General features: G+C 38.8%; 2 protein-coding genes across 3 annotated transcripts; both read left to right on the forward strand.

The window, feature by feature from the left end:
- Nucleotides 1–768: 768 nt before the first annotated feature.
- LOC149023239 (phospholipid-transporting ATPase 1-like) lies at nt 769–19,102 on the forward strand. 2 transcript variants are annotated; one of them, XR_016171509.1, is made up of 8 exons: nt 769–3,440; nt 7,124–7,454; nt 7,803–8,577; nt 8,783–8,906; nt 9,340–9,559; nt 17,201–17,659; nt 17,738–18,046; nt 18,669–19,102. XR_016171509.1 is itself a non-coding variant. In XM_089143791.1 (7 exons), the coding sequence occupies exons 1-7, from the start codon at nt 1,673–1,675 to the stop codon at nt 17,937–17,939; spliced, it is 3,879 nt and encodes a 1,292-aa protein (XP_088999917.1). In that variant the 5' UTR covers nt 769–1,672; the 3' UTR covers nt 17,940–18,635. The 2 variants fall into 2 exon arrangements, 1 of the variants encoding a protein (XP_088999917.1); XM_089143791.1 differs by lacking the exon at nt 18,669–19,102 and having other exon boundaries at nt 17,738–18,635.
- Nucleotides 19,103–22,510: 3,408 nt separating this feature from the next.
- On the forward strand, nt 22,511–26,402 carry LOC149023240 (2-oxoglutarate (2OG) and Fe(II)-dependent oxygenase superfamily protein). The gene is made up of 3 exons (XM_089143792.1): nt 22,511–23,023; nt 24,675–24,981; nt 25,608–26,402. The coding sequence occupies exons 1-3, from the start codon at nt 22,569–22,571 to the stop codon at nt 25,821–25,823; spliced, it is 978 nt and encodes a 325-aa protein (XP_088999918.1). The 5' UTR covers nt 22,511–22,568; the 3' UTR covers nt 25,824–26,402.
- The last annotated feature ends 1,263 nt before the right edge of the window (nt 26,403–27,665 follow it).

Below are 27,665 nucleotides of genomic sequence, written 5' to 3' on the forward strand. Positions count from 1 at the left end.
ATTCTTGTAAAATTGGAAGTTATTTAAGTACTAACATAAAATAACTAAATTTACCAATTAAACCCTTGCTTTAGAATCATGCCATGTGTAGCAGATATGGAAATGTTACAGACGTAGCCACAAACAAAAGGGTATAATTGTTTTTAGATTATGGAGATGATAGAAGGTTGAACTCGTGAGTCGTTATCTCTTCACCAAGAGGGGATCTTGCTTTAGTCTGTCCAACAAGGCATTGCGCATTAAATGCATAGGACTGTCTAGTAAGCATTTTAGACCGTCGAATTAAGATCTCATATATGACGGTTTGGAATTTTGTAAGACAGTCTTATGCATTTACTCAAGCTTTTTTGCGCCAGAGGTGCTTATCATTATTGATAAGGAACCTTCAATGATTATAGAGTATTGCTACACATACAGCTAGACTGCACAAGCCCTTCAACCACTTGATTTTGCTTGGGTTTAGCGCAATAAATGGGTTAAGCACTTAAACCATTCAGCGAGATATCCTTGGCTATTGGATTAATATCAGTTGAAAAACAAAGATTAAGATCGAAATCTCAACCGAAATATGCGATCCAACGGTATAAAATCCCACGCGGAACCGAAGCAAAATCCTTACCCACTTGAGGTTGCTGGCACAACCGTGCAAATGCGGCCGTTTTCTTGGAAACCAAAATCTGATCCGTACACACAAGGACAGGTATGGGTTAATATTTTAATAAAAAAAATTGAAACTCCAAATGGTGCTAGTACTTGAAAAAGGGCGGGATGTCCAAAAACGCGAACGGATTAACAACGGAGACAACGCTAAACCAAGAATCATGCTCTTCCGCTCGTCCTTCTCACTGTTTTTCTCATCTCGCGATTTTCTCGCACTTCAAGCCCTATGTTCGTTTTCTCTCACCTGTTTCAGAATCACCGTCCCCCTGGAAAGATGGAAAATAGGAGAAAACCCTAGCTCTCTGGTGAATCTGCCGGCCGAAAAGCCATTGAGTAAATTAGAGAAGTATTTACAGAAACGATCAGGTTTGTGCTACCGATCAACTGAGCTTCCAAGTTTTTTGGATTTAGTTTGTTAAATGTCATTTCTGCTGTGGCTTTTCAGGGGACGATGATCTTAGTCTTTTAGGTATTCAGTTGGCGTTGGCAAATTTTCAAATGAAATACATGGTTGAATTACGTTAGTTGCTTAGAGATCGCAATATCTGAACAAAAAAAGACCGAAATCCTATCCAGAACAACAGGTTTTGATTGATGTGCGCGATTCCGTGATACACGTTCAGCAGGTTTTCCGAACTTGCAACAGAGGTATCACGAAATTAACAGAAAATTATAGGAATTCTTACTGGTTGAACCGCGAGGATTATGAACAATTTCGTGCTAGGGAATAAAGGAAGGACATTGTGAAGCGATCAAGATAGCAAGGATTGACGTTATTTATGTTTCAACGTTCAATAAGAAGATATGATGGACGGGTTAAGAGGTTGAGATGTTGTAGTAAATATTGCAGTGTGTGCCCTCCTGTTACGCATTGTCGAAGAACTTAAATGGCCGAGGATACTAGGGGGAGAAATTAGCTCTAGGCCACCGATTTTCGTTCAGAAAATAATCTATACAAATCCAAAATTTCCTTCCTGATTTTTTTTGCAATGCGTTCGGTGGATAATTATTTATGACTTCCAGCGAACCATTGCTGTCATCATCTTCTAGTAAATCAGATCCTTCGTCTGTGGAGCCTGATCCGGCGCCGTTGAATGATGTCTCCTTGAGCTGCCACTACCCCACTACTTCATTCGCATCTTCCGTTTCTGATGACGTTCAAAGCAATTTTTCAGATGGAAAGGACAATGATACTGTTCCCCTTGGAGATTCAGATTGGTATCAGAAACCTATCGATCACGTTGATTCTGCTGTGACCGTAGAAAGGTTCCAATCAGAGAGCTCCCAGATCGTACCAGAGTTTCTGTCGGAATGCCCCAAGAAGGAAAAGAGGCATTCGGTACTCCGGGATACAATGGAGCTCCAGAAAAAGTCTGCATCAGTTAAAATTTCTGGGATACCTCTGGTTCAGGACGGAGGGAGCAAATCTCGGCGTATCCGTCACAAAAGTGTGCAGTTTGAAGATAATTTCTCACCTGGAGAGAATCCAAGATTAATTTATGTTAATGATCCAAAGACGACAAATGAAAAGTGCGAGTTCGCAGGAAATGAGGTTATAACCAGCAAGTACACTGTGATCACGTTCCTGCCCAAGAATATTTTCATCCAGTTCCAGCGTGTTGCTTATTTGTATTTCCTAGCTATTGCTGCTCTGAACCAGCTCCCGCCTCTAGCTGTTTTTGGAAGAACAGCTTCGCTTTTTCCTCTCCTCTTAGTGCTTGGTGTCACGGCAATGAAGGATGGGTATGAAGATTGGCGGAGACACAGATCAGACCAGAATGAGAACAACCGTGAGGCTCTAGTGCTTCAATCTGGTCAGTTTAGGCTGAAGCAATGGAGAAAGATACAAGCTGGTGAGGTTGTAAAAGTACGTGCCGATGAATCAATTCCAACTGACATGGTTTTGCTGGCGACAAGTGATCCAAGTGGAATAGCTTATATCCAGACAATAAATTTGGATGGTGAGTCAAACCTGAAAACAAGATATGCCCGGCAGGAAACAGCTTTAATTGTTTTTGAAGGACACACCATTTCAGGGCTTATCAAATGCGAGCAGCCTAACAGGAATATTTATGAGTTTACAGCTTATATGGAGTTCAACCGGCAGAAATTTTCCCTCAGCCAATCCAACATCATCTTGCGAGGATGCCAGCTGAAGAACACTGAATGGGTAATTGGTGTTGTTGTTTATGCTGGGCAGGATACAAAAGCAATGTTGAACAGTACAGCATCCCCTTCCAAGAGAAGCAGACTTGAAAGTTACATGAATAGGGAAACCCTATGGTTGTCTGTTTTTCTTCTAATCATGTGTTCTATTGTGGCACTTGGGATGGTCCTGTGGCTTGAAAGACATAAAATGCAGCTTGATACATTGCCATACTATCGTAAAAGATATTTTCAAAATGGACCCTTTGATGGGAAACCACATAAATATTATGGAATTGCTATGGAGACATTCTTCTCATTTTTGAGTTCTATCATAGTGTTTCAGATAATGATTCCAATATCTCTGTATATTACAATGGAGATGGTCCGGTTGGGACAATCCTATTTCATGATAGAGGATATGCATATGTATGACAGTAGCTCCAATTCAAGGTTTCAGTGCAGATCGCTGAATATAAATGAGGATCTAGGACAGATACGCTATGTATTTGCTGATAAGACGGGTACATTGACTGAGAATAAAATGGAATTCCGGAGAGCCAGTGTGTATGGGAAGGATTACGGAAGCTCCTCTAACACCACAGATGTCACAATGCAGGAAGCTTCCATTTCAGGTAGAGCCATATTTTATATTTTTCTCCAGATTGGCTGGCCCCTTCTGGCTTTTGTTTTGAATAAATTATGTTTTCATGTCGGCCATTATAATGTGAAAATTGGACCTGTTGAAAGAGTTGGTGATTTCCTGACTTGTGTTTGAAGGACTCAATAAGAACTTCATTTCTACTCATAACTTATCAAATACAGAACAAATCAAATCTTTTCAGTGTGGAAATCTTACAAGAAATCATGAAAGATCCTAAAGATTTTGAAGATCCAAGCAAAATCGAAAAATAGAAACTGAATCTTGTAATATCCAAATCACACCCATATCTACTAGATCTACTAACACTCGATTCTGCCTTGCCTTTCAACACTCCTCCTCAAGTTGGAGCATAGATGTTTATCATGCCCAACTTGCCAATGACACTATTAAACATCTTGGTGCTTAAGCTCTTTGTAAGCACATTAGCATGTTGACTGTTTGAGGTGACAAATATGATACGAATAAACCCAACCTCAATCTTCTCTTTGATAAAATGTCTATCAATCTCCATATGCTTGGTCCTGTCATGCTGTAGTTGATTGTGAGCTGTGTGGATTGTTGACTTACTATCTGAGTACAATTGTATAAGAACCTCCGAATTTGACCAATCTCTTTAGGCAGCCATATTAACTCACAAATGCCCTAAATTCGGTCTCAGCATTGGACCTTGCAACCACAACCTTGTTCTTGCTTCTCAAAGTTACCAAGTTACCTCCTACATGCACACAATACTTGGAAGTAGATCTCCTATCATCCAGACACGTTGCCCAGTTTGCATCTGTATATGCTTTAATCTTCAAGTGTCCATGAGCTGATATCAAAATTCCTTTTCTTGGAGTGGCCTTCAAGTACCTTATGATACGATACATTGCATCCAACTCTGAGGAGTAAGGATCATGCATATACTAGTTGATAAGGCTGACTGCAAATGTAATGTCTGGTCTGGTCTGGTATGAGATAGATAGATCAATTTTCTCACCAATTTTTGATACCTTGTCTTGTCAATTGGTTCTCCTTCTTTTGCCTTCAAGTGTAGGTTAGGCTCCCTAGGAGTTTTAACAAGCTTAGATCCCAACATCCCAGTTTCCTTAAGCAGATCCCTAGTATACTTCCTCTGAGAGAGAGATACACCGCTGGTCAATATGCCAACTCCAGTCCTAGGAAATATTTGAGCTTTTTATGTCCTTAATCTCAAATTCAGTTTTCAAAAAGGTCTTCAAAGCTGAAATTTCACCCACATTGTTGCTTGTAATCACAATATCATCCACATACACTAGAAGTACTATAGTGTGGGAAACATCTCTCTTAATGAACAAAGTGTGGTCTTCATTACTTTGCTTATAGGCATTAGGGATCATGGCCTTATGGAACCTTCCAAACCACGCTTTTGGAGATTGCTTTAGCCCATATAATGCCTTATTCAACTTGCAAACTTTCCCATTAGTATTAGCAGTGGAATACCTAAGCAACACATTGATGTACACCTCCTCTTTAAGTTCTCTATGCAGAAAAGCATTTTTGACATCTAATTGTTGTAAGCTCCACCTCTTATTCACTGCACATGAAAGGACAACATGAACTGCGCTCATCTTGGCAACAGGGGCAAACGTCTCCTAGTAGTCAATTCCATGAGTTTGAGTAAAGCCTTTGGCTGTCATACCTCTTAAAAGTCCCATCTGCCTTATGCTTGATAATGAACACCCATTTGCACCCAACAGTTCGCTATCCTGCAAGCAAAATCACCAACTCTAATGTTTTGTTTTTCTCTAGAGCTCGCATTTCCTCATCCATTGCTTCTTTTCAGTTTGAGAGAGATAATGTTTCTTGCCAAGTGCTAGGAACATAAATGGAGGACAAAGAGAAAACAAAACTCTGAAATTCTTGGGATAGGGATTGATATGAAACATAATTGGAAATATAATGTTTGGTGCAAGCCCGTGGCTGCTTTCTCAATTCAATTGGTAGGTACAAATTAGGGCAAGAGATAGGCTCATCTGGAAGAACTTGTACCTTAGGACTAGGAGCTGAAGCTTCCAAATGGCTTGGCACAAAAGGGGGTTCTTGCTCTTTTCTTTGATAAGTCTTCAAGGGTTGTCGCTTTCCCTGCACATCCTCCTCCATCTGTTCCTATCCAACCACTCTATCTTTGAAAGGAGGATCATCTGCAGGAATCTTAGGAGAAATATCTAAAAGGAAAATAAAAACTGGAACCTTTTCACTAAGATTCTCCCCTTAAGGAGATATAAGGGAAAAGAAAGGAACTTTTTCCTGAAGCACATCCATTAAAGACAAAGAAATGATGAGAACCAGTATGGTAACATTTAGGTGGACCCAAATTTTCTGTGGGCAGTTAGACCACAAGGTCTCTGCTACCTATCAAATTTTAGCTCAAACAGACTATGCCAAATGGGGAAAATAGAGTTTTGAAAATTTGAGCAGTTGCAAGGTGCTGTAGTGTGGCCAGGGTAAGCAGTAGCATGAAGCATGATAGACTATCAAACATACATGGAGATGCATCCAAGGGATGGTATTGATTGAATTAGACACTGAGATTTGACAACTTAAGGGGATAATTCAAAGTCGTTTTCCTCTATCTATTATAGTCATGATATGGTCTGGTCAGCAACTCACAAAATAGACAACTATTCTTTTGGCTATGGTTTAATAATTGTTTGGGAATTTTACATGTGCATAGAGGAGGATGGAGCTCCTTGTGCACCAAATGTGGCTGTCAGGAAAGATGTCCTGAGGCTCTTGTTAAGTGGGCTGTTTCTCAGCACTTTTCTGCAAATAGTTCAGAGTGCAAGTGAATATACATGTTGATACTTTGGCTTGAAATTAGACTTTGCATTCAGATGAGGATGTTTGATGGTGCCATAAAACTGCCTGAGAGTGCTGCATTGAGTTTTAATAGTTGGTCCATTTTTATCCTAGGCAAAGTCCATCTTGTTGTGAAAGGAATGAATAGGAACAAATAAGCTTTAGCTAATGCAATAAAGATACAAATAGTCATTCGAAAGACCCCCTCTGCCTTATTTATTTCTAAAAGCTCAGGAATGAATATCTACAGAATAGAAAGTTTCCAACCCAAAAATAAAGAACTGTTACAAATAATGAAGAACGTAAAATGGGTCATGAGTGCGTTATTTTCTACCCTTCTGGGAGACTAAATAATTGTAATTATGTCTACAGACTGTAAATACAACATTAGTTCGAAAATATGTGAGTAGATCTCTTTCAGTTCTCATGAAGGTTTTACAGATTGCATATTCTTATACATTTCCTTTTTATTTTACAGCTTATACTTTAGTCCTGTTATTATCATATTATGAATTACTGCTATTCATGCCATGTTTTCTGTTCTACATCATTAGTGATGAGCTGAATCTGGATCCTTTGCTGCAACTTGTTCTGTCTCCTTTTGGCTGCCTTTTTACTGTAAAAGAGCATCTGAAGGTGGCTTGGTCAATTGTTGAATACCCAGCTCCAATGTATTTCCAGCAGATGCGCTTTCCTGCCAAGTGCTGAGAGGCAGCTGGCTGACTTGGTGGCAAAGGATACTTGATGAGAAGAAAACTTGCACTACAGAGCACGTTTGTCAAATTTTACTGAACTTTGTATTCTGATCCTGTCATTTTGCTTTACTTGTTGCAGCCAGAGCTGCTGGAAAGAGATGGAAGCTAAAGTCTGAGGTCGTCACTGATCCCGAACTTGTGAAATTATTGCATAAAGACTTGGATGGAAATGAGAGAGTGGCTGCACACGAGTTTTTCCTTACTCTGGCAGCTTGTAATACTGTTATCCCAATCCAACACAGTTTAACTTGTGCAATGAGTCACTTAAATGAAAAGGTTGAAGGTATTGACTATCAGGGTGAATCTCCCGATGAGCAAGCTTTAGTTACTGCAGCTGCAGCTTATGGTTACACTCTTATTGAGCGTACTTCTGGGCACATTGTGATTGATGTCAATGGTGAGAAAGTAAGGTAGAGTGCTTTATCACTTAATTTTCTTTTGGAGGGCAATTGACTGGTCTGTCATGCATAAACTTTTTGTCTATTATCCAACAGAACTGTCGAACTGGAACCTGGGTTGAAATATTAAGATGGGGAAGGACTCAACCTGTCTTTCCTAGTCAATTTGAGGGGATACTCTATCTTGAATCTTTTCAGCCTCTGATATGGTTTTGTAGTTGTTTGCACCTTTCTTGTGTGACCATAATTCTCATGCTTGTCATTTGTCAATCTATTTCTCTCCAAAAAAAGAAAAGAAAAGAAAAGGATTGTGGTTGTACTTGCGCCTTTGTAATGATGTGGTTTCTATATTCAATGTAGGTTGGATGTGATAGGCCTGCAAGAGTTTGATAGCGTGCGCAAGAGAATGTCAGTCGTCATTAGATTTCCTGACAATTCTGTAAAGGTTCTAGTGAAAGGTGCTGATACTTCAATGCTCAATATTTTAGAGAAACCGATCGATGAGGTTGATCACAGAGCCAATATAAAAAATGCAACAGAGAGTCATTTGACGGAATATTCGTTGCAAGGTTTGCGCACACTTGTTGTTGCTGCAAGGGATCTTACTGCAGCAGAGTTTGAGGAGTGGCAAGAGATGTATGAGGAGGCAAGCACTTCGCTGACTGAGAGATCAACAAAACTACGTCAAACTGCAGCTCTTATTGAATGTAATTTAAATCTTCTTGGGGCCACTGGAATTGAAGACAAACTGCAAGATGGTGTGCCAGAAACCATTGAATGCCTTCGGCAAGCAGGAATCAATGTCTGGGTTCTTACTGGAGATAAGCAAGAGACTGCAATTTCAATCGGTCTTTCATGCAGACTCTTGACCCCAGATATGCAGAAGATTGTAATCAATGGTACTTCTGAAGGTGCATGTAGACGTCTTTTAGCTGATGCTAAGGCCAAATATGGTGTGAAATCAGCAATTTCTAGGAATAAGGGTCTGAAAAATAAACAAAATGATTATCTTGAGATTGCTGATGCATCACAGTGGCATGCTGAGAAAGTGGTAGGCATGAAAAGTGCTCCACTAGCTCTGGTAATTGATGGGAACAGCCTTGTGTATATTTTGGAGAAAGATCTTGAAGATGAGGCATGAGTCTGCTCCTTTTAAATATAATATCAGTTACAAATTATATGTTTGGAAGCTCTTTGTTGCAAATATTTTTCAAATTTTTTGAGATATCTAGACTTCTTGTCTTTTCTTTTCTTTTCTTTTCGTGTGCATGTTTAGGATTCTGGACAAATATGCTATCCATGGATGAAGTTGTCTAACATGTTAAATATTCTTTTCTCAGCTTTTTGATCTTGCAATTACCTGCAAGGTTGTCCTCTGTTGTCGTGTTGCACCTCTGCAAAAAGCTGGGGTTGTTGATCTCATTAAATGCCGGACTGATGACATGACATTGGCAATAGGAGATGGTGAGTTTTTCAACTTGATAGTTTATCTGATTTCTCCCCCCCCCCCCCCCCCCATTTTTTTATAGGGTGGGGGAGGGGGAAGTGGATTGGAGCCTAGCGAGATCTTTATCATTGGGGATTTCTATGTGTTTTCCTTCTGCTTCATTCAACGTATTTTATAATAATGTCATTTGTGTTTGTCTTCATTAGTTATTTGATGGAATGGAATTAAAATAGGATTTATGTGGTCTACCTTCCTTGTTGGGACTTGGGATAACGTTGTGGTTTTGATTTGACTGAGATACTCCTAAGATGGTGGTGCACTCCATGGCATTGATTTTTCTTTTTCTTCTTTTTCAGTTAGTCTTTTCTTACATTGTGCTCCGGTAACTGCTGAATTCCTTACCTAGAAAATGCAGTCTTTCTTTCCACTGACCAGGAACATCTGTGACAGGGGCTAATGATGTTTCAATGATCCAAATGGCGGATGTTGGGGTTGGAATATGTGGTCAGGAAGGACGACAAGCAGTGATGGCATCAGACTTTGCCATGGGCCAGTTTCGATTTCTTAAAAGATTGCTCCTTGTGCATGGACACTGGAATTATCAGCGTGTTGGTTACTTGGTTCTGTACAACTTCTATCGTAATGCTGTATTTGTGTTGATGCTGTTTTGGTATGTTATTCTTTCCATCTGTATAGATAGTCTTTCTCTTTCTGATGTATATAGTTTTGGGAATCTCCATAAATGCAAAATTTTTAGGTGCACTGTGGAGTGAAGCTTTTAATGCAAACCGAGAACTCGATTTGGGAGTGAGATGCAGAGGTACCTAGGTAGACTACGAGTTTACAACAACCATTTTTCTTTAAACAAAAAATGTATTAATAGAAGCTTAAATTATAAGAGAACTTGAAAGTTTGTTCAGTATTGTATTTATAGTAAAACCATCGTCCAAAATCTTGTTTCATCTCGCTGTCCTGGTCGAGACAGCTGAGATACTGAGCTCTTGGCGAAATATGGTACAACTTTGTACCATGTTTAGACAGGCTATTTTGGAGGTTTTAGGTGTTTTTTGGGTTTGACTTTCGGTGTACAGCCTAATTTGAGGCCACTAAACACAATGGAAATTTTACTTTTTACTAAAACCTAACACAAAGTGCTGGTCTTGATTTGTACATGCCTGGTAGTATGCTGACGAAACTGGAAATCTGGAACATGTATTTTGACAAATGTAAATATGGATATTATGCTAGAGAATGCTGAAAAACTTTCATTAAAATGCAATAACGACTACAAGAACAAGTAGAACTCAAGAAGTCATGACTCATAGCATTCTAAACTCAGTACTTGGTTAAAATTACAATGAAGAAAGTACAAGTTCGCAACTCCACAAGACTTCATCAATCATAAGAATAAGACGTAATCTAGTAGAAGTTGATTTTTCAGCTTGGCTTGATCCATTGTATATCCGTTGGATCCAATGCTCACTTTGTGCCACATAGCCATCCCATGACATGGAAGTTGAGAAGCATTAAACATAATAGTACACCACCTCCATATATGTGGCATCATCAGTAACCAATCCTAGGATATGGGTCACCATCATAATGTGAAGCAAGGTACCGGATCTCACTCCAAAGGCAATCTTGCCCTTGAGAAAAAGTGGGAGATTTGGTATTTTTTCCCAACCCAACTCGAGTGAACTCAAGGGCCCATCTCAGGGGATTTTAAGGGTCAGGTTGGGCTCAAAGCTGGTATTTAGCCTATTTAGGCCTTTTAAACATAATGGTGGCCTTAGATTTGTGTGAAAACAACCCTAAAGTTTGAGTTCTAACTCAACCCTTAGTTTGAAATCGAAATGCTGTAGAAATGAATTTGCAAGGTTATAAAACATGAAATATATGACTATTAGGACATATAAATGAAAAGCAAGTGATAAGATGTATTAAATAACTTAATTACCAACATAATTCCATCCATACGAGTATAGTAGAACATCAATAATATGACCATCATAAGTTCAATGGACTATTAGGACATAAATGAAAAACAAGTGATAAGATGCATTAAATAACTTAAATACCAACAGAATTCCATCCATACGAGTATGGTAGAACATCAATAATATGACCATCATAAGTTCAATATAAATCATGAGTTCATAACTGAAGTGTTGGGTATGGCTCATGCTTCACATTCTGTTGTTGACAACATCCCCCCCGATTTAGCAAGGGTTTGGGGGGCCGCCCTAGCGGGGGTGTAGGGGGCAGCGCCTCTAAGCTTGTATTGGCCTTATAAAAATTTGGGCCTCGAATATAGTGAGAACCTAAAAGTTGGACGTAGCCCTACGTTAGGGTGAACTGGGGTAAATCAGTCTCTTTTCTTTATTGTTTTTACTTGATTGTGTGTGATTGATTATCCTAAATACTAACAAGAAGAAGGTGAGAGGGAGTTGTGGGAAGTTGTGGGCGAGATGGGAGGTGAGAGGAGGCCAAACAAGTCAAGATCTCAACCTGTCTCGCTTGAGTTGTGGGACTTAAAAGGGTGGTTGGACCAAGAACTGAGATCTGGGTTGAGATTTGGTAATTTTTATAGGTGCAATGGGGTGGAAATATAAACTCAACAAAAAACAAAAAAGATGAAATGGAGAGACTTTAAGACAGAAATAATTTCTTACTAAAAAAATTTCTTAAATAATATAGAAATCTACACGACTAGGTGTTTCAACAGCACCTCACGATTTTCTCTTACTGTCTTTCTTACTTTCTCCTCTTGCAAATTAGCCAACAACCAAATCCCCTTTTTATAGGCAACTTCCACCGTCCTAGAAATTTCCTCATTAAAGATGGAATTATCCTGATCTTTTCTATAACATTATCTCCTTAATCCATTTAGTCTCCCAATCCCCTATGTGCTCTTAGTCTTATCTGTTTATTAGTTACAATTTTGTTTCCTACGTACCACCTCGGAAAAATCCATTTTAATCGACTTCTCTAGAAATCTAGGTTAACCAACTATTTTTAGAAAAATCTATACCATCTAATAAGAGTTTGTATAAGGAGTTAAATTAGAGTTTGCATTCATGTAAACTTCTATTCCTTGTAATAGTCTACTTTCCACTTTATTATAAATAAAGGGCTTGAGATCATGGATCAATAAGCCATTCTACCAATTTCATATTTCTCAACATGGCATCAATGCCTAAGTGCGATTAGGAAAACAAAACAAAGACCTACCTCCTTCTTCTGAATTTTTTTCAAACCCATCGCAAACCACTTCAATTCTTTGATTTTCTTCAAAAACATCGCAGTTCTTCAAACCAGTAGCAATTTCTGATTCTTTCCAAACATCGCTGCTTCCTGCGCTATCGAGAAAAAAAAAAAAAAAAAAAAAAGAAAGCGAAGCTTCGGGGGGGAGAGAAAGCGAAGTTCTTCGCTTCTGGACTCTGCCGCTTCTATCGTCATTATCATCTACATTCTCGCTTCTGCGCCATCAAGAGAAAAAAGAGGAGAAAAAAGCGGAAGAAAAGCCCTTTGTTTCCTGCGCCTCAAACTGGTATCTATCATTCTTCAGTTTTTCTACCACCAAACCAGACGGAAAGGAGAGAGAGAGGATGAGACCACTTCCGTTGCCCATTCTGTCGTTGTTTTCGCTACTTCAGGAGAAGCCGAACAGTAATCACCACTTCCGCCGCTTGTTGTCTGTTGTTTTTCTCGCTACTTCGGGAGAAGCCGAACAGAATCCGCATTTCGTAACCATCGCCATCTCCAAGAAACTAGGTACCTTTTGTCTGAAACAAAACCCCTCTGTTCCCTTTTCACCCTTTAAACCAAACCAAACATTACAACATTTGTCTAAAAGTCTTTATATTTAAACCAAACCACATCATATTTGGACCAATCTCTTTACATTTAGACCAAACCTGACCATTGCATATTTGGCCGATATTTTTTTTTCTTTCTTCTAATCTACTATTCTGCTTTACCAAAAAAAAAAAAGAAAAAAGTCTTGAGTTGTTTGGCTATTGCATTCTGCGACGTTTCTGTTACTTCGAAAGGGTGAAGACTGAAGAACTGCAGATAATTTTGTCAACATGACAACTATTGATGATACTACTGCTCCCACTCGATCCGAATATTTTTCCACTTTTCATTCTCTTTCGGTAAGATTTGACGGCACAAATTACTTGATCTGGTCTCGATCCGCTTACCGACTATTCTTTGGAAGAGGACTAGTTGGATACATTACGGGCACTACTATCAAACCCACTACCGCAGGTGTTTTACAGGATAAATGGATATCAAACGACTCTCTTATTATGTCATTCCTTTTGAATTCCATGCATCCAAATATTGCCCGGGGTTACCTATTACTTGATACTGCAGCCCAAATGCGGGAAGGCTACTACCGAAACATATGGACGGTTGGGGAATGATGCACTGAGTTTTATGAGCTACGAAAGAAGCTTCATGAGATTACCCAAAAGGAACTAACTGTGGCCCACTATTATGCTGAGTTGTGATCTCTTTGGCAAGAGTTGGATCATTATGGGGATTATCACCCCACTAATCTAGATGATGTGGCGACATATAAGAAGTACATTGATAAGATTCGAGTATATGACTTCTTGGCAGGTTTGAACGTAGAGTACGATCAGATCAGAGTGCAAGTCTTAAGTCGTTCTCCCTTTCCTACACTAAAACAGTCTTATGCTCTTGTTCAGTGTGAGGAAAGTCGTCGATTAGTCATGCTTCATACTCCTATTATGGAGAAATCAACTTTACAATCTGTTCGCACTAAATCTAATCCGGCTAAGGAGATTGTCAAGTGTGAGCACTGTCACAAACCATATCATACCAAGGAAAATTGTTGGAAACTGCATGGGAAGCCTGCTGATTTTGAGCAAAAACGAGCACAAAGACAAGGAAAACAAAAGGCTAATCTTTCTGAGACAGTTTCCACCACACCCTCTGCAGACGTTGGTTTTTCGCAGGAGGAGTTCGCTACTCTGCGACGTATTATGCATTCTTCTACTGCCGGTATAGCCTCGACCACTGCTTCCTCTACTACCCCTACCAACTCCTACCTAGCTACTTCAGGATTTGGGGAAGGAGATTGGTCGTGGTAAATGGACTTTATTTGCTCGAGCCGATTGGAGGATCTACTTCTGCTTTGACTACATCTTCTAATCCGGTCCATTCGGTAATATTAGACCTTCATTAGTGGCACCGTAGGCTCGGTCAACCCCCTTTCAAATTTTGTCATTTTATTTAGATTTGTTTTCCTGATACTTTTATCTTACCATTACAATTTCTTCCTTTCCAAGTTTCCCCATTGGAATTTCCTTTGTTATTATCTTCCCACGTGTATGCCACACGGAGGGGGAGAAGAAGACACCACAATTCAAAGCCTTTCACGTGGACTCCTACAGGTGGGAGATCTCGCCCGAGCGAGATCTCGCACCAGAAAACCGAGATCTCGACCATCTCGGCGAGATCCGGCGAGAGTGCCATGGGCGCAACCGGAGCCCACTCGGTGGGTTTAGGTCCCGAGGCTAAAACTTGGTTTTAGCCTATTTGATGCCTTTTGAACACACTAGTGGCCTTGGATTTGTGAGAAAACAACCCTAAATATGATTTCTAAGTCTACCCATATTGTGAAACCGAAATGCTGGAGGATTAGAGAATGCAAGGTTATATAACATATAATATAAAACCATTAATGCTGTAGGATTAGAGAATGCAAGGTTATATAACATGTAATATAAAACCTAGGCATATAAATGAAAACAGGTATCAAATACACAAATAACTAAATGCACAAGATAACATTCAAGAGTATTACAATCTTAACTCAAGAATAGAATGATAAAAGTATACAACCGTAGAAGTTTATATAAGTCATAATGCAAAGTTCAAAGACAAGTAGAGGATGATTGAGTTTCTTGATGTTGAGATGTGCAAGAGAGGCAGTGAAACTTGGTTGAAATCTACAAAAATTTGGTAAAATGAGATTTCGCGAGATAGGCGAGATTTGGGGCGAGATATGGCGAGAATGGCGAGATATAGCGAGATATGGCGAGATATGGCGAGATCTCGAGCGAGATATCCCATCTCGCAGATCTCGCCCTTGATCTCGTCTCGGTTTATGAAGAAACCGAGATATCTCGCGAGATCTCGCCGAGATCTCGCGAGATCTCCCACCATGTTCCTTATGTAGAATTTGATCTTTGTTACCTTTGAAAGTTTGTCCCTTACCTTCGCAATCTTCCACTTTGGAGATCTAACATTGCTATAGAGCTATCTTTTTGACTCGTGAGAACTTGATCTCTGTTAACCCTGGAGATTTGCCCCTTAACTTGACATCTTCCCTTCGGAGATCTAACCTTGCAAAAGACTTGTCGTTTGACCTTTGCAGAACTTGATCTCTATTACCTTTGGAGATTGTCACTTATCTTGACAAATTTTCCCCTACCTTTGAAGATTGTCCCTTGGCAAACTTTCCCTTTAAAGATCTAACATTGCTACAAATCAAAACTTTCACTTTGGCTGTTTTACCCTAGTTATTGTTACCCCAAAAATATATTTTCCCTCAGATTTGTGCAAAAATTTAGTCTTCTCAACATTTGAAGATTCTACCTTTTTTACTTAGGCGTTCTTCCTTGGAGACATAAAGTTGCAGTAAAGATGAGGACAAATCAAATGGAAGTCTATAAGGCAGACGTAATCTATAAGTTTGAAGATCAAATTGCAGATGTTTACCTGGACAGATGTTTTATACTTTTTTGGTCAAGTTGGACATGTGTGATATCCATGCCTCAACTTGAGGGGGAGTGTTGGATTCTATTAGGAGTCTAATAAGAGTTTGTATAGGAGTTAAATTAGAGTTTGCATTCATGTAAACTTCTATTCCTTGTAATAGTCTACTTTCCACTTTATTATAAATAAAGGGCTTGAGATCATGGATCAATAAGCCATTCTACCAATTTCATATTTCTCAACAGGATTAACCCCTTGGAAGTCAGATTTAATATTTTACAGTTTTCTAGACTAGACCCAAAACTCATCTCGCCAATGCCAAAAAGCGAGATCTCAGAGAGATCTCATACCATGATGTGGAGTCTGAGATGTACTACCACCTTACCCACCACCACAGCTATCATACGGATGGCATGGTGTTGCTGACATCAGGGATGGGTATGAATATGCTGGCTGGTGTGCAGGGACAAGGATAGGGTGGGAGAACATGTCATCAATGAAGGAAGATCTCGTACTGTGACTCAATTGTAATTTTGAGTAAGACAAGTCATGGTCAACACTAGGATAAGATGAAGCAAGCATCCCCATGCCAACCATCTGACAATATGGGTTAAAATATGTTCCACTTTGCTCTGAGCCCCTCTGAGACGAACTCCCACCAAATGTTCAAACACTCATATGACATATGGAGCCCAAAATGCTCTCAATGTCTACGTCTGTTTGCCTTGATGGGTGGAACCGGCCACAAGGTCCTCTCTAGTGACACCTAGTCCCAGTGGATGAGGAGGGCCGACTCCTATGAAGAGGTATGCCACCATGGTGCATATCCTAGGTGGCATGTTGTTAACTTGGATGCCCCTGAAACTGATGGGGCTTAATGACTCTGGTAATGGTACCACATAATGATCTAGAAGTCCACCACCACCATTGTGACCATCAGCACCATCAGTGCCTGCAACACTGCTATTCTCAGCTTTTGTAGGAGCAAAATCTCCACCATCATTGCCAATATAAGTCCCAACTTGACTAGGAGGTTGGGTCTCGTTCGGATCCCGACCAACTGTAGAAGGCTGAGCTTCATCCCCACCATGATCATCACCTGGGCCCATGGACCAATCCTCATCAGTAACAGTCAATATCTAGTAGGAAAGACCAATATCATCATACATAAAAATTTGTAGTAAAAAAGTGAAGTAAATAATCATTTTGCCATATTTTTCACGATATCTATAGATTTGGTTGAAAATTTTGTTGCTTTATTATTACATTGTTCTGAGTTCCTTCAACAATTGTTGTTGCTACAATTGGAAAAATTTTCGGGTTATTTTTGTTTTCAGTTTGCAATGCTGTACATCCAACCGGACAGAGCCTTCGTGGAGAGTCTCTACTTTTTTATTTCTTTTTCTGAAATCTGAGTCACTGAATATTTAAAATGTTGGAGGTTTTCTGTTCACTAACTTGAAACATTCATTGTTTATTCACACCTTTTACTTTAGTTTTCAGCAATCGATTTTTGGTGCAATTTGGTTTGAGTGGTTTGGTTTGCCTTTTGTTGCAGGTACATATTATGCACAGCATTTTCAACTACTTCTGCTTTAACAGATTGGAGTAGTATGCTATATTCTATTCTTTATACTTCTGTCCCTACCATTGTTGTTGGTATTCTAGACATGGATTTAAGTCATAAGACTTTGCTCCAGCATCCAAAGCTTTATGGAGCAGGGCATAGACAAGAGAGTTACAATGTTTGCCTGTTCTGGATTACCATGATAGATACTCTTTGGCAGAGTGTTGTTCTTTTTTATATTCCTGTTTGCATCTATCAGGACAGTACAATTGATGTCTGGAGTTTGGGCAGCCTATGGACAATTACGGTTGTTGTTCTTGTGAATATTCACTTGGCAATGGACATACAACGTTGGTTCTTGATCACTCATATTGCAACCTGGGGTTCCATAGTCACCACAGGTGTATGTTTGGTGGTATTGGATACTATACCAAAATTTCCTAATTACTGGTTCGTCTTATGGCTTTATGTATTAATTGATTTTTCATGAACTATCTTTGCAGTGCGTAAGTGTTTTCTCTTTTGCAGGACAATTTACCATCTTGTTAAGTCAGCTACCTATTGGCTCACCGTCATTCTTACAATTACTATAGCATTGCTCCCCCGATTTATTTTTAAAGCTATACATCAATTAATTCGACCTTCAGATATTCAGATAGCTAGAGAAGCTGAAATACTGAAGAAATGGCCAAACCATCTAAGGTCAAAACCAGATCAAGGTTCAAGATAACAATCATGTTACTTTCTCCTAGAGGAGGAGAATCAGTCCTGTATGGTTCAGCTTGAATTGGCTGAATAATTTGCTCGTGAAGGAGCTTCTTCTGAGGATCTCCACAGGTAAGGTTTTCAATTTTATTATTTTTTGGAACTAATGCAGTCAAATCTCTAATATAGGCACACATTCGTATTCTTGGATTATAACAAAAAGTATTCATTTTTTCTGTGAATTATCTTAAGATGGGACATGATTATTTGGATTGAGATGTGATTGACAATATCTGTTACTTATCCTGGTTTCTTCAAATGTACTTGGGTTGGCATTTAAATGATCCCAAAATAAAGTGATATTTAGAACTGAGAGAGAAAAGGCTTTAACCTCATTTACTCCATAATTGTGTAAGTCATGACTGAACAAATGAAATCACTGCGGAGAATTAGACATACATCCTTCAGGTAAACAAAAGTAACTAATAGCAAAAACCTTGGGAACTGATCTACATAAGTGAAGCAAGCATGCCAAGTGGATCTAACATGTTAGTTTCAGCAATAAAGACTTGGTGCTTATTTGGGAATTGAGAGAGCTTCTCTCAACCAGATGATGTGCATGTGTATGTTTTGTAGATACTCCACTGTGACTACTTGGTTCTTTACTGATTGATTGCTTTCTTATATTACTAATGGGTGCTCTTGAGGGGCAGAGCAAGGATGAGTGACAGCCGGGTAATGTTTCCTGTCACAGGGAATAGAGAATCAAAGCTAAGGAGCAAAATCTTGTAGGTAATGGTGATGATGGTGAAATGAAGCAGCAATACTGGGTGTTACACAGTACTTGATCTTGCATGCTAATGGAAAGTATAGAGAAAGTTTGGCAGTTGTGGTTGGGCCTTGTGGTTGGAAAAACGGCAAGCAGTTAGAATTGTATCTAACATTATCTATGATTAGATGATCAGTGTTTGTATTTCTGCCTTGGAAATTGGAACATGGAAAGGAAAACTCAGTACAGAAAATGTGTTGGTATGCCCAAGAAAGATAAGCTAAATGCAACATTTTTTTAGTATTCAATATCCGAAGTTGCTAATGTCAAATTTGATGGCATCCATCCAATAAAATGCCGCATAAATCTTATTTGTCTTTGGGGGAAATGGTATTCTGTACAAGTGGAGGCATTACAGAACAGGAATTCAACAAGGTCAGAGAGAGAGAGAGAGAGAGAGAGAGAACTTGCCACTGTACCTTCCGGGTTTCCCTTGGTTTCATCACTACTGTGAAATATTGGCTGTGGGTTCTAACAGGATCAGCTTTAGCATGAAATTCATGGTACGATTCTCCTCCGATCTTGCATTTGTGGGGGCTTTTGCATTGTAAATGTTCATTTACTATAATTTTGCTTTGCCAAGCCTCAAGATCCTAAGTGATGTCATCATTGTGCCTCTGTAGTGGCATGATCTAAGAGTCCGTTTGATAACATGAATTCAGGGATTTAAAATGAAATGAGATTTAAAGTCTATGGATTCCAAATATATGGATTCATGGTTAAAAAAATTAACTGTTCGGTTAACTTCAAATCTATCGAAGTTCGTAGAGTTTCATCCAGTTACTTTGCATCAATTGGCTAATTTCATTTATTTTATACTTAGGGTGGAATCCATGCAATACAGAAGAATGGGATAATTCACGTTTTTAGGTAAGGGCTTGTTTGGTTACATGAGTCTGGAGATTTCAAATCTATGGAGTTATAATTTATAAAATTAAATGTTTGGTTGTGGAATGAAATTTGTGGATTCATCCTAAAAAACTATTTGATCGACGTGATTTTTGTGAATGGGCAAATGTACAGCTTTTTTGAAATCTCTGGATTTCACCTGTTACCCATAAATCTACAAATTCACGTTTTTAGTGTAAAAATGTGAATCTCTAGATTTCATGAATCTGGAGATTTTTACAACCAAACGGGTATAATTCGTCCGAGTTTCAATCTCGATGAATCCAAAGATTTCCAAAAATATTCCGGATAAATCGTGGATTCAAGTAACCAAACAAGCCCTAAAAGAATGAAATCCGTAGATTTCACGAATTCAGGAAAATATTTTACAACTAAATAGGTATAAATCTCTGATTCGTGAATCTAAGGGTTTGAAATCCTTGGATTCAAATAACCAAACAAATCCTAAGGGTGTCAACTCGTTTTGATTACAGGAGCTTGGTTTGGATAACCCAAAATAAATAAATAAAATGTTTGAATTTGTTCTAAACTATAGAGAAGTGGGATCCAAATTCAAATCCAATATTGGCTCAATTTTTAGAAACTGAATACCATATCCAATCATGATTGGTTGGGTTTGGATCTAATTATAATATATATTTAGTTCAACCTCAAGGGGTTGGTTTAGTTGGTAAAAGACCAACGCTTCATAGTATGAAGTCGAGAGGTCGAATCTTTTCAGGACCAGAAGTGGAGTTTTGTTGTACATTTAAATTATATATAAAAACTATCTTTGAGTGCTGTTTGATTCTTGATTATGATATTCAAGTGACAACAGACGAGTGAAAATTTGAAATCAAAATATGATTTGCTCAACTTAAATGTACCAAAACTGATTCATATTAAATTGGTCTTGGCCCTTAGACTACAAAAAAGGTTTAAGATTATAGTGATCAATTAACCAGGAAAAAGTAGAAAAACAAGCACTAAATGATGGCTTAGTCTTATTATGCCTTCAGATTTTTCAAATGGTAGTAACAGACTGATAAATTGGACGTGTAATGCCTATTAAGCCAAAAGATGATATCAGTCTTATTTAAAAAAAAATTATATAGAATATCAATTTTATACTTGTATTCTTGTTATTTTGGATTTTAAAAAATTAAGATTTTGATTTTGACTGTGAAAAGTTTAGTTTGGATTTTTTGTTAGTCAGCTACTGTTAGGAAATTTTAAAATAATATTAAATTTTGAGAAAATTATCCTTATCAGTCTCCTTCTATGTCAAGGTGAAGTCTCGTTGATCCTTTGGCGGGGGAGAGGGGAAAGCCCCCCCCCCGGGGGGGGGGGGCCCCCCCGCGGGCCTACCCCCCCCCCTATATCGCAAAAAAAAAAAAGTGAAATAATTCTAAAATTGTAGGGTTTTGAAACTTATCCTCCGGAAATCCCATCCAATCTAACAAGGAGAAAATTTCCAAAAAAGAAATGTATGTGCACAAAAAGAGCAGAGAATGTACAGGTGATGAGAATTTTTATTTTTTGGGTAAGACAACTGATGAGAAATTTATCCCCCAAAAAAAACAGTACAACTGATGAAAATAAAACCAAAAATTTCTACAAAAAATGTAAAAAGAAAAAAAGAAAGCCCATTTAAATATATTTTATTGATCAACTATTATGAAAAAACGTAAACTAGTAGCATGTCATCATCATTAAGGATGCAAACGTGGGCCCTGACAACCCAAACCTACCATGACCCACCTAAATCCCAATAATGGTTTGTTTGGGACAGGCCTGGCCCAGCTCACCAAGCATTCTCCTTCTTTCCATCCCCAAGCCGGTTCAGTTCCTATTTTACTCTTTCCCCTTCCCATAAAAGGGTTAGCCCAGCCCTGCAGTTCCTCTCTGTGGGCCTCTAGGGCAGGTTCTGTTCTGATTGGAATTTTCTAGGCTGAATCAGATTCATAGTGGGCTCCACACAGCTAAAAGAACTCCATGCCTGGGCTGGGATTGAAAAGGCCAGCCCACCCTCCCTACTGTAAAACCATACCCTACTGATAATGAAAGTTTTATTTGAACCAATTGGAATCTCATTTCTGAATTATTTTATCATGCTTAGATGTGGACTCCACCTCTATTATGTTGGAGAAGTTATACTACTCCCTTAATGGAAAGGTGATCCAAACTCAACTAAAGGGACCATTATAGCAAACCAAAAATGGTTTGGTTTTGTTTCCCAATACGAGAGCAAAACATTTGGTCCGACGGAATAGTACCCAGCCGACCAACGCCCCTACGTTCAACAGAGCCACCCTACCACCAAGAAGATGTGCACCCAACTAAAAAGACTTGAAGAGCTGGGCTGGGATTGAAAAGGCCGGCCCAACCCACCTTATTGTACCCTATCGATAATGAACTGAAGGGATCATTACAGGTTTGTGCTCTCCTCACGTTTTTTTCACTATAGCATAGGGATGGACCAACATGAGACTTACTAGGAATCAGACCTCTAATTTATTTTGTCAGCAATTAGAAGTTGGTCTTACCCCTATTGTTTGGTGGAGAAGTGTGAGAGCAGACAAGACTTCTACTGGGTAGAGGATCCAGAGTCCCAATCCTAAGACTTTGCCATAAACGCTTTGGTTTACGCTTCGATATGAAAATGAAACATTTGGTCCGACCGGATCGGACCCAGCCGACCAACAACCCCTACGTGCAGAGCGGAGCCACCTTACCACTGGGACGACGTGCACACTACGACTCATGCTTTATGCACGAGAGTGGAGAGAGGGCCCGCCCTCCTCCACCTCGCATCGGCAGAAATAAGATCGAAACCCCACTGTGGCCACTTAATATTAACTTTAATAGTTTCTGTTTCTTCGACGTTTTCTTTCTTTCTTTCTTTCTGTTCTATCAGAAGTAGAAGTTTTTTCTTCAATGGCTCTTCTCCGCAACCAAAAAAGCTTCATCTTCCCTGCTCCACCTCCTTCTCCAATCGCCACCGGCAGAGGATTAAAATCAGCCGCCGTGGACGATTACGTCCTCGCTGAATATCTCGAGAACAATCTACGTATCCCTGACCTTTCCCTCCCTCAATCTCGCCATTCTCCGATATCGCATCCCGTTGAAATCGATCTAGGGTTGCTTTCTTTAAGAGACGATGATTCGATTCATCTGTTATTGCGATCGGCATTGCAGTTCGGCGTTTTCAGTATCATCGGTCATGGAATATCGGCCGATGAATTACGTTCGATGATGGCTGAAGCAGAGAAAGTTTTTCCGATCCCAGTGGTGTTAAAGAGGGATCCAAATCGACTGAAGTTCTTGACGTTTTCTTCTGGAAATACTGGGATACGAGGAGAGATCGGCCCCGAAAAACATCGGAACTTAAGGTAAGTCACCATTTGATCTCCGAATTTCTATTGATCTCCGCCACATGGCAGAACAAAGCGTTCTGTAGACGTGGCATTCATAGTTGAATAATATCTCTTGTGTTATTAGTGTTATACATGAATAAGCTTCGATCAAAGGAAAAAACCTAAAATTCTGAAGATCATAATTAGCATTTTAAAATTGCATAAATATAGTGAAATTGTTGACAGAATTTATCATCAAACACACTACTCAGTTCTTGGTAGGTGTGGCTCAATGAGTCTTAGCAGTTGGCACAACCAGTTTGATCCTCTAATTTTTTTAAGAGAATATTTTATCTACATGTTATTATTGGAGCACTCTCATCTGTTGAAAGATTAGTCTGACATTGGCTATTAATGAGCCTATAACCCATAGCGCTCTACAGGAAGTCAACTGTCTAGTATTTTGAATTTTTAGAATGAAAATTTTACATTATGTCATCACAGAATACGTGACAACATGGTTCTAGCTCTTGGTTTACACAAAAAAAATTAGCATGTCTCGGAGAAATGATAATTTTGTCTTTTGATGAAGTGAAATGATATCTCTTAACCATATATAGTTTGCTTCAAAAAATTCTACGAGAAAGGAAAGGTTTGCTTAGGGCTTGGTTGGTTATCTTAATCCAGAAATTTCAAATTCTTGGATTCATAAATAGGAGATTTACACATGTTTAGTTATAAAACATCCTTAGATTCATGAAATCCAGGAATTTCATTTTTTTTTTTTTTGCCTAAAAATGTGAATTAAGTCATTTTTTGGTATTGACATCATAAGCATAAAAATGTTGATGAAATTTGCAGGTTCATGTGAGGTAACTCAAGGAAACTCTATGAACTTCGATAAATTTGAGGTTAACCAAACAATTAGTTTTTTGAACCATGAATCCGTAGATTTGAAATCTCATTTCATTTCAAATCCCTGGATTCACATAAAGGCATGTTTGGTTACATGAATCCAAAGATTTCAAATCTCTGGATTCACACATGGGAAACTTATACCCGTTTGGTTGTGTGAATCTTTGGATGCATGAAATCTAGATATTCACATTTTTACACTAAAAATGTGGATCTGTAAATTTATGGATATGAGGTGAAATTTAGAGATTTCATCTCTACTATAAAAGTGTAAAACATTTGAACCATGACTCCATAAATGTTTTTTTAAGATGAAACTACAAATTTTCATTCCAAAGATTCAGGCTAAGCAAACAATTAATTTTATGAACCATGACTCCATAAATTTGAAATCTCTAGATTTTTGAAATCTTTAGACTCAAAGTAACCAAACAGGTCGCCCTTAAGCAATTTTTCTTGTTACGATGCATTTACACTTGTTGGTGTTTCATCTATTTTCATAAAAATCAAAATCTGGACTCTTTAATTAAATTCAACTGAGAATGTTTACATGCAGATAGTCTTTCTTTTTTCTGAGCATAAACTCAACAAATCAAAGTGAAAAGAAAGGAGGGGGGGGTGGGGGTAGTGTGGTTAGGTTTCCGATGAAGCTGTTATATGTAGCAAACCACCAACCACCATCCTTGTATTAACTATTAATCACTGCTTCATTTTCACAGCTTCAACGAGTAGCAAACACAACCTTCTAATTACACTCCATTTCGGATTACAGCCAAACTATGGATTACCTTTTCGGTGAATTGGAAAGCATTAGCGATATGGTTGGTCTCATAATATCGGAGTTTGTGGGCAACAAAAAGCACGGGGAGGAAGGTTTCCACTTCCCAGGGAGAGATCCAATTCTCTGTTTACACAAGTCCATGGGCCCCAATCTGTCTTACAATGATTCTTATCACTTCGCTCTAAGCTTCTTCCTTTCTGGCAATGACAATGAGTTCTTGGTTCAGTCTGCAAGAGGTCCATTGTTATTCAACTCACCGGCAGGAAGTATTATCGTCAGCGTCAGAAAACAGTTCAAGGTAAATCATTCTTTGATCTTCTCACGTTACTTGGTAGAGAGCTAATCTCATGAAACTGAAACTCCCCTTATCATGTTATGTGCCGAATGATGTCTAATTTAGTGTATAGATATTAGATTGGGCCAACCTTGTATGGAATAGTTTAAAAGGCTTAACGAAATTCTAACTATCAACTTCGACATAAACTATTTGAAATATTCTGAAATCATGGATCAAAAGTGTTGTTTATCTTCTACTAGTGTTGTTTATGTAGAATTGAATCAATCAGCCGACCCATACGGTTAGATTGGTGTTGGTCAGCAAACCGACATGGAACCCGCTATGGTGATATAAATCACTGGTTCATTCAATTTATTTATTGGAGTTGATGTAGAGATGGCTCCATCCTAATCTTGGAAGCCCATCCCTGGACCCTTCAGGCCCTTGAGCCCCTGGGCACAGTTGGGTTAAAAACCATAATCCTTGCTGAACCCATTAGAAGTCCATAATTTAGTTGAGTGGCTTCAGGCAGAGGGGTTAGAAAAGAGAGAAGATGCATCCCATCTCCAGTTACCTTCTTCCCCCCCCCCCCCCCTTTTTTTTTCTGTATATAACGAAAGGGATTTTCTGTTCTTTTGTGAGAATAGGAATGGAGAAATGGAGAGTTCAAAGACGTTGCTGGAGAGCCAAATTTGGTGCTAAACTCTGATGGGAGCTCCTCTTTCTTCGTTGAGTTCATGTGTACTCCTTCAACATTAACGGATAACAACGCCCAACAATTGAGGAAGATATCGTTGCATGATCAACTATTGATAGTTCTCATCATTTGTGTTCTATACAATTTCTTCACCTACATCTCGTAGATTTGCAGGAACTTAATATCTACAGGTTGGAGTCGTATGCTTTTCCAAGGTTGAATAATCTACTTGTGTGATGATGTGAAGAATGTTGATGTTGTATGGAGATGTCTATAATGAGTAAAGTTTTTTCTTTACCCAGTGATACTGTTGGAGAATGTACTGGATTAATAAATTAACAAGCACACACACACACCCCAAAACAAAAAGAGGGGGTGGGTTGTACATGAGGATTGATTTTTGAATATGGTTTTTGTACTGTTGTAATTACAAGTGAAAATTGCCAAAGAAAACAATTAGTACAAAAGAAAGAGAAAGCTGTTATTTATGTTGGACCATGGGACTGTTATTCAGGGTGCTCATATGTTCTGTAATTTTGGGTTTTAATTGTCGTAATCAATCTGTATTTGTTATCTTTGCTTGTATTCTCTCCGAGTTGGGGTGTGAGTCTGCTCTAACCTATACAAGTAATTCAGAAATCCAGAGGCCGATATAGATTCACGGATCCAAAAATTAATTGATTTTTCGGGGTCTGGGAATTTGATTGTTCATTCAGTTTTCAGATTCGAGCGACAAATTCTAGAATTTTGGGACCAAATCTTTACAGGCAATGGGTCTCAGTTACACTAGTGACCTCAACCGAAACCATTCCTGGCGTTGCTCATTATTTTGTTGCTGGACAGTATTAGAAATGTTCTGTTTCCCCGGTGAATTCTGGACATTGTTGAACAGTTGGAGTTTAGCACGTTCAGATTATGTTTACTTCCCCTGGAGACACTAATTTCTGAGGATTCTCAGGCCTTAGCTGAAAAGAGAATCTGATCCTTCGCTTTCTTTCGGAGATTGATCAATGCAATGCCCAAGGTATTTCAAATGTTCTATCAGATGACTTCGAGCCTGGATCCTCTACTCACAGGGAAAAGAAAATTTTTAATTCACATGATTAGATGTTTAACACATTTCCAATCTAAAAATTAAAATTCTTTTATTTAGGAAAGAGTGAAAATTTTGGATTCTTACATTTTCAGAATTTACATGCCAAGAATGAACCATAGAACTATGATAGTGCCCAACCCAAAGGTACCAGTTTCCCAATTCCAATACCTATCCAAGGCTGATATAGATCCTTCCGGATTGGCATGAGCAGAGTCCAATAAAATGCTCGGACACCAAATTACCAGACCCCTTGACAGGAATACTGGGTTTTCAGATCCAATGCCCAGTTCCTAAGCTTTTAACACCACATATGGCTAACTCCAATCCGATCCACAGATACTGATTCAACCCCAATTCAAGTTTGAACTCCTTGAACAGACAACACTCTTCCCCTCCATTCCCAGAACTGCTTACCCTAAACAAAACATACCATACAACCCTAAGAAAATTAGAAAATTCGAGGAGGTGGACGCCACACATCGAGCCCTAATTCAATCAAAATGTTATAGCAAGCAACTTCATGGAAGAGGGTGTTAAATCAATGCCCCCACCCAAAAAATAAAATAAATAAAATAGGAATGTGAAATTTGGGCTAATTTTGATCCCTCTAATGATGAAATTCCAAGTGAAACAATGAAGGGTATACAAGCCATTAGGAAACCCTTCCTAAATGAGACTCAGCACGATAATCTTCCCAAAGACAATGAATAAAGGGGCAGATTCATCACTTCTACAACATTAAATCTTTTGATTTTACGGCTCAAGTTGTTGAGCATGACAGTCCTGCGCATTAAATGCAACACTGAAGCAAGGTCCTAAATCTTGACGTACACCCAAAAACCAGCTTCATTTCATAAATGGAAGTGTGTGCAAAAGCAAAAGTGATGGTTCACATTTGTTGTTTATAATCAT

This window comes from Hakea prostrata, chromosome 2, assembly GCF_041222555.1.
Source record: "Hakea prostrata isolate BN-2017 chromosome 2, UWA_Hpros_2, whole genome shotgun sequence".
Lineage (NCBI taxonomy): Eukaryota > Viridiplantae > Streptophyta > Magnoliopsida > Proteales > Proteaceae > Hakea > Hakea prostrata.

What these genes read in the sequence shown, in the direction of transcription:
- LOC149023239 (XM_089143791.1), top strand. Translation starts at nt 1,673, where the DNA reads ATGACTTCCAGCGAACCATTGCTGTCATCATCTTCTAGTAAATCAGAT. An exon ending in GTCAATGGTGAGAAAGTAAG is followed by an intron (nt 7,455 to 7,802) that starts GTAGAGTGCTTT and finishes TATTCAATGTAG; the next exon opens with GTTGGATGTGATAGGCCTGC. An exon ending in CCAAAATTTCCTAATTACTG is followed by an intron (nt 17,660 to 17,737) that starts GTTCGTCTTATG and finishes TCTCTTTTGCAG; the next exon opens with GACAATTTACCATCTTGTTA.
- LOC149023240 (XM_089143792.1), top strand. Translation starts at nt 22,569, where the DNA reads ATGGCTCTTCTCCGCAACCAAAAAAGCTTCATCTTCCCTGCTCCACCT. An exon ending in GAAAAACATCGGAACTTAAG is followed by an intron (nt 23,024 to 24,674) that starts GTAAGTCACCAT and finishes TTCGGATTACAG; the next exon opens with CCAAACTATGGATTACCTTT. An exon ending in GCGTCAGAAAACAGTTCAAG is followed by an intron (nt 24,982 to 25,607) that starts GTAAATCATTCT and finishes TTGTGAGAATAG; the next exon opens with GAATGGAGAAATGGAGAGTT.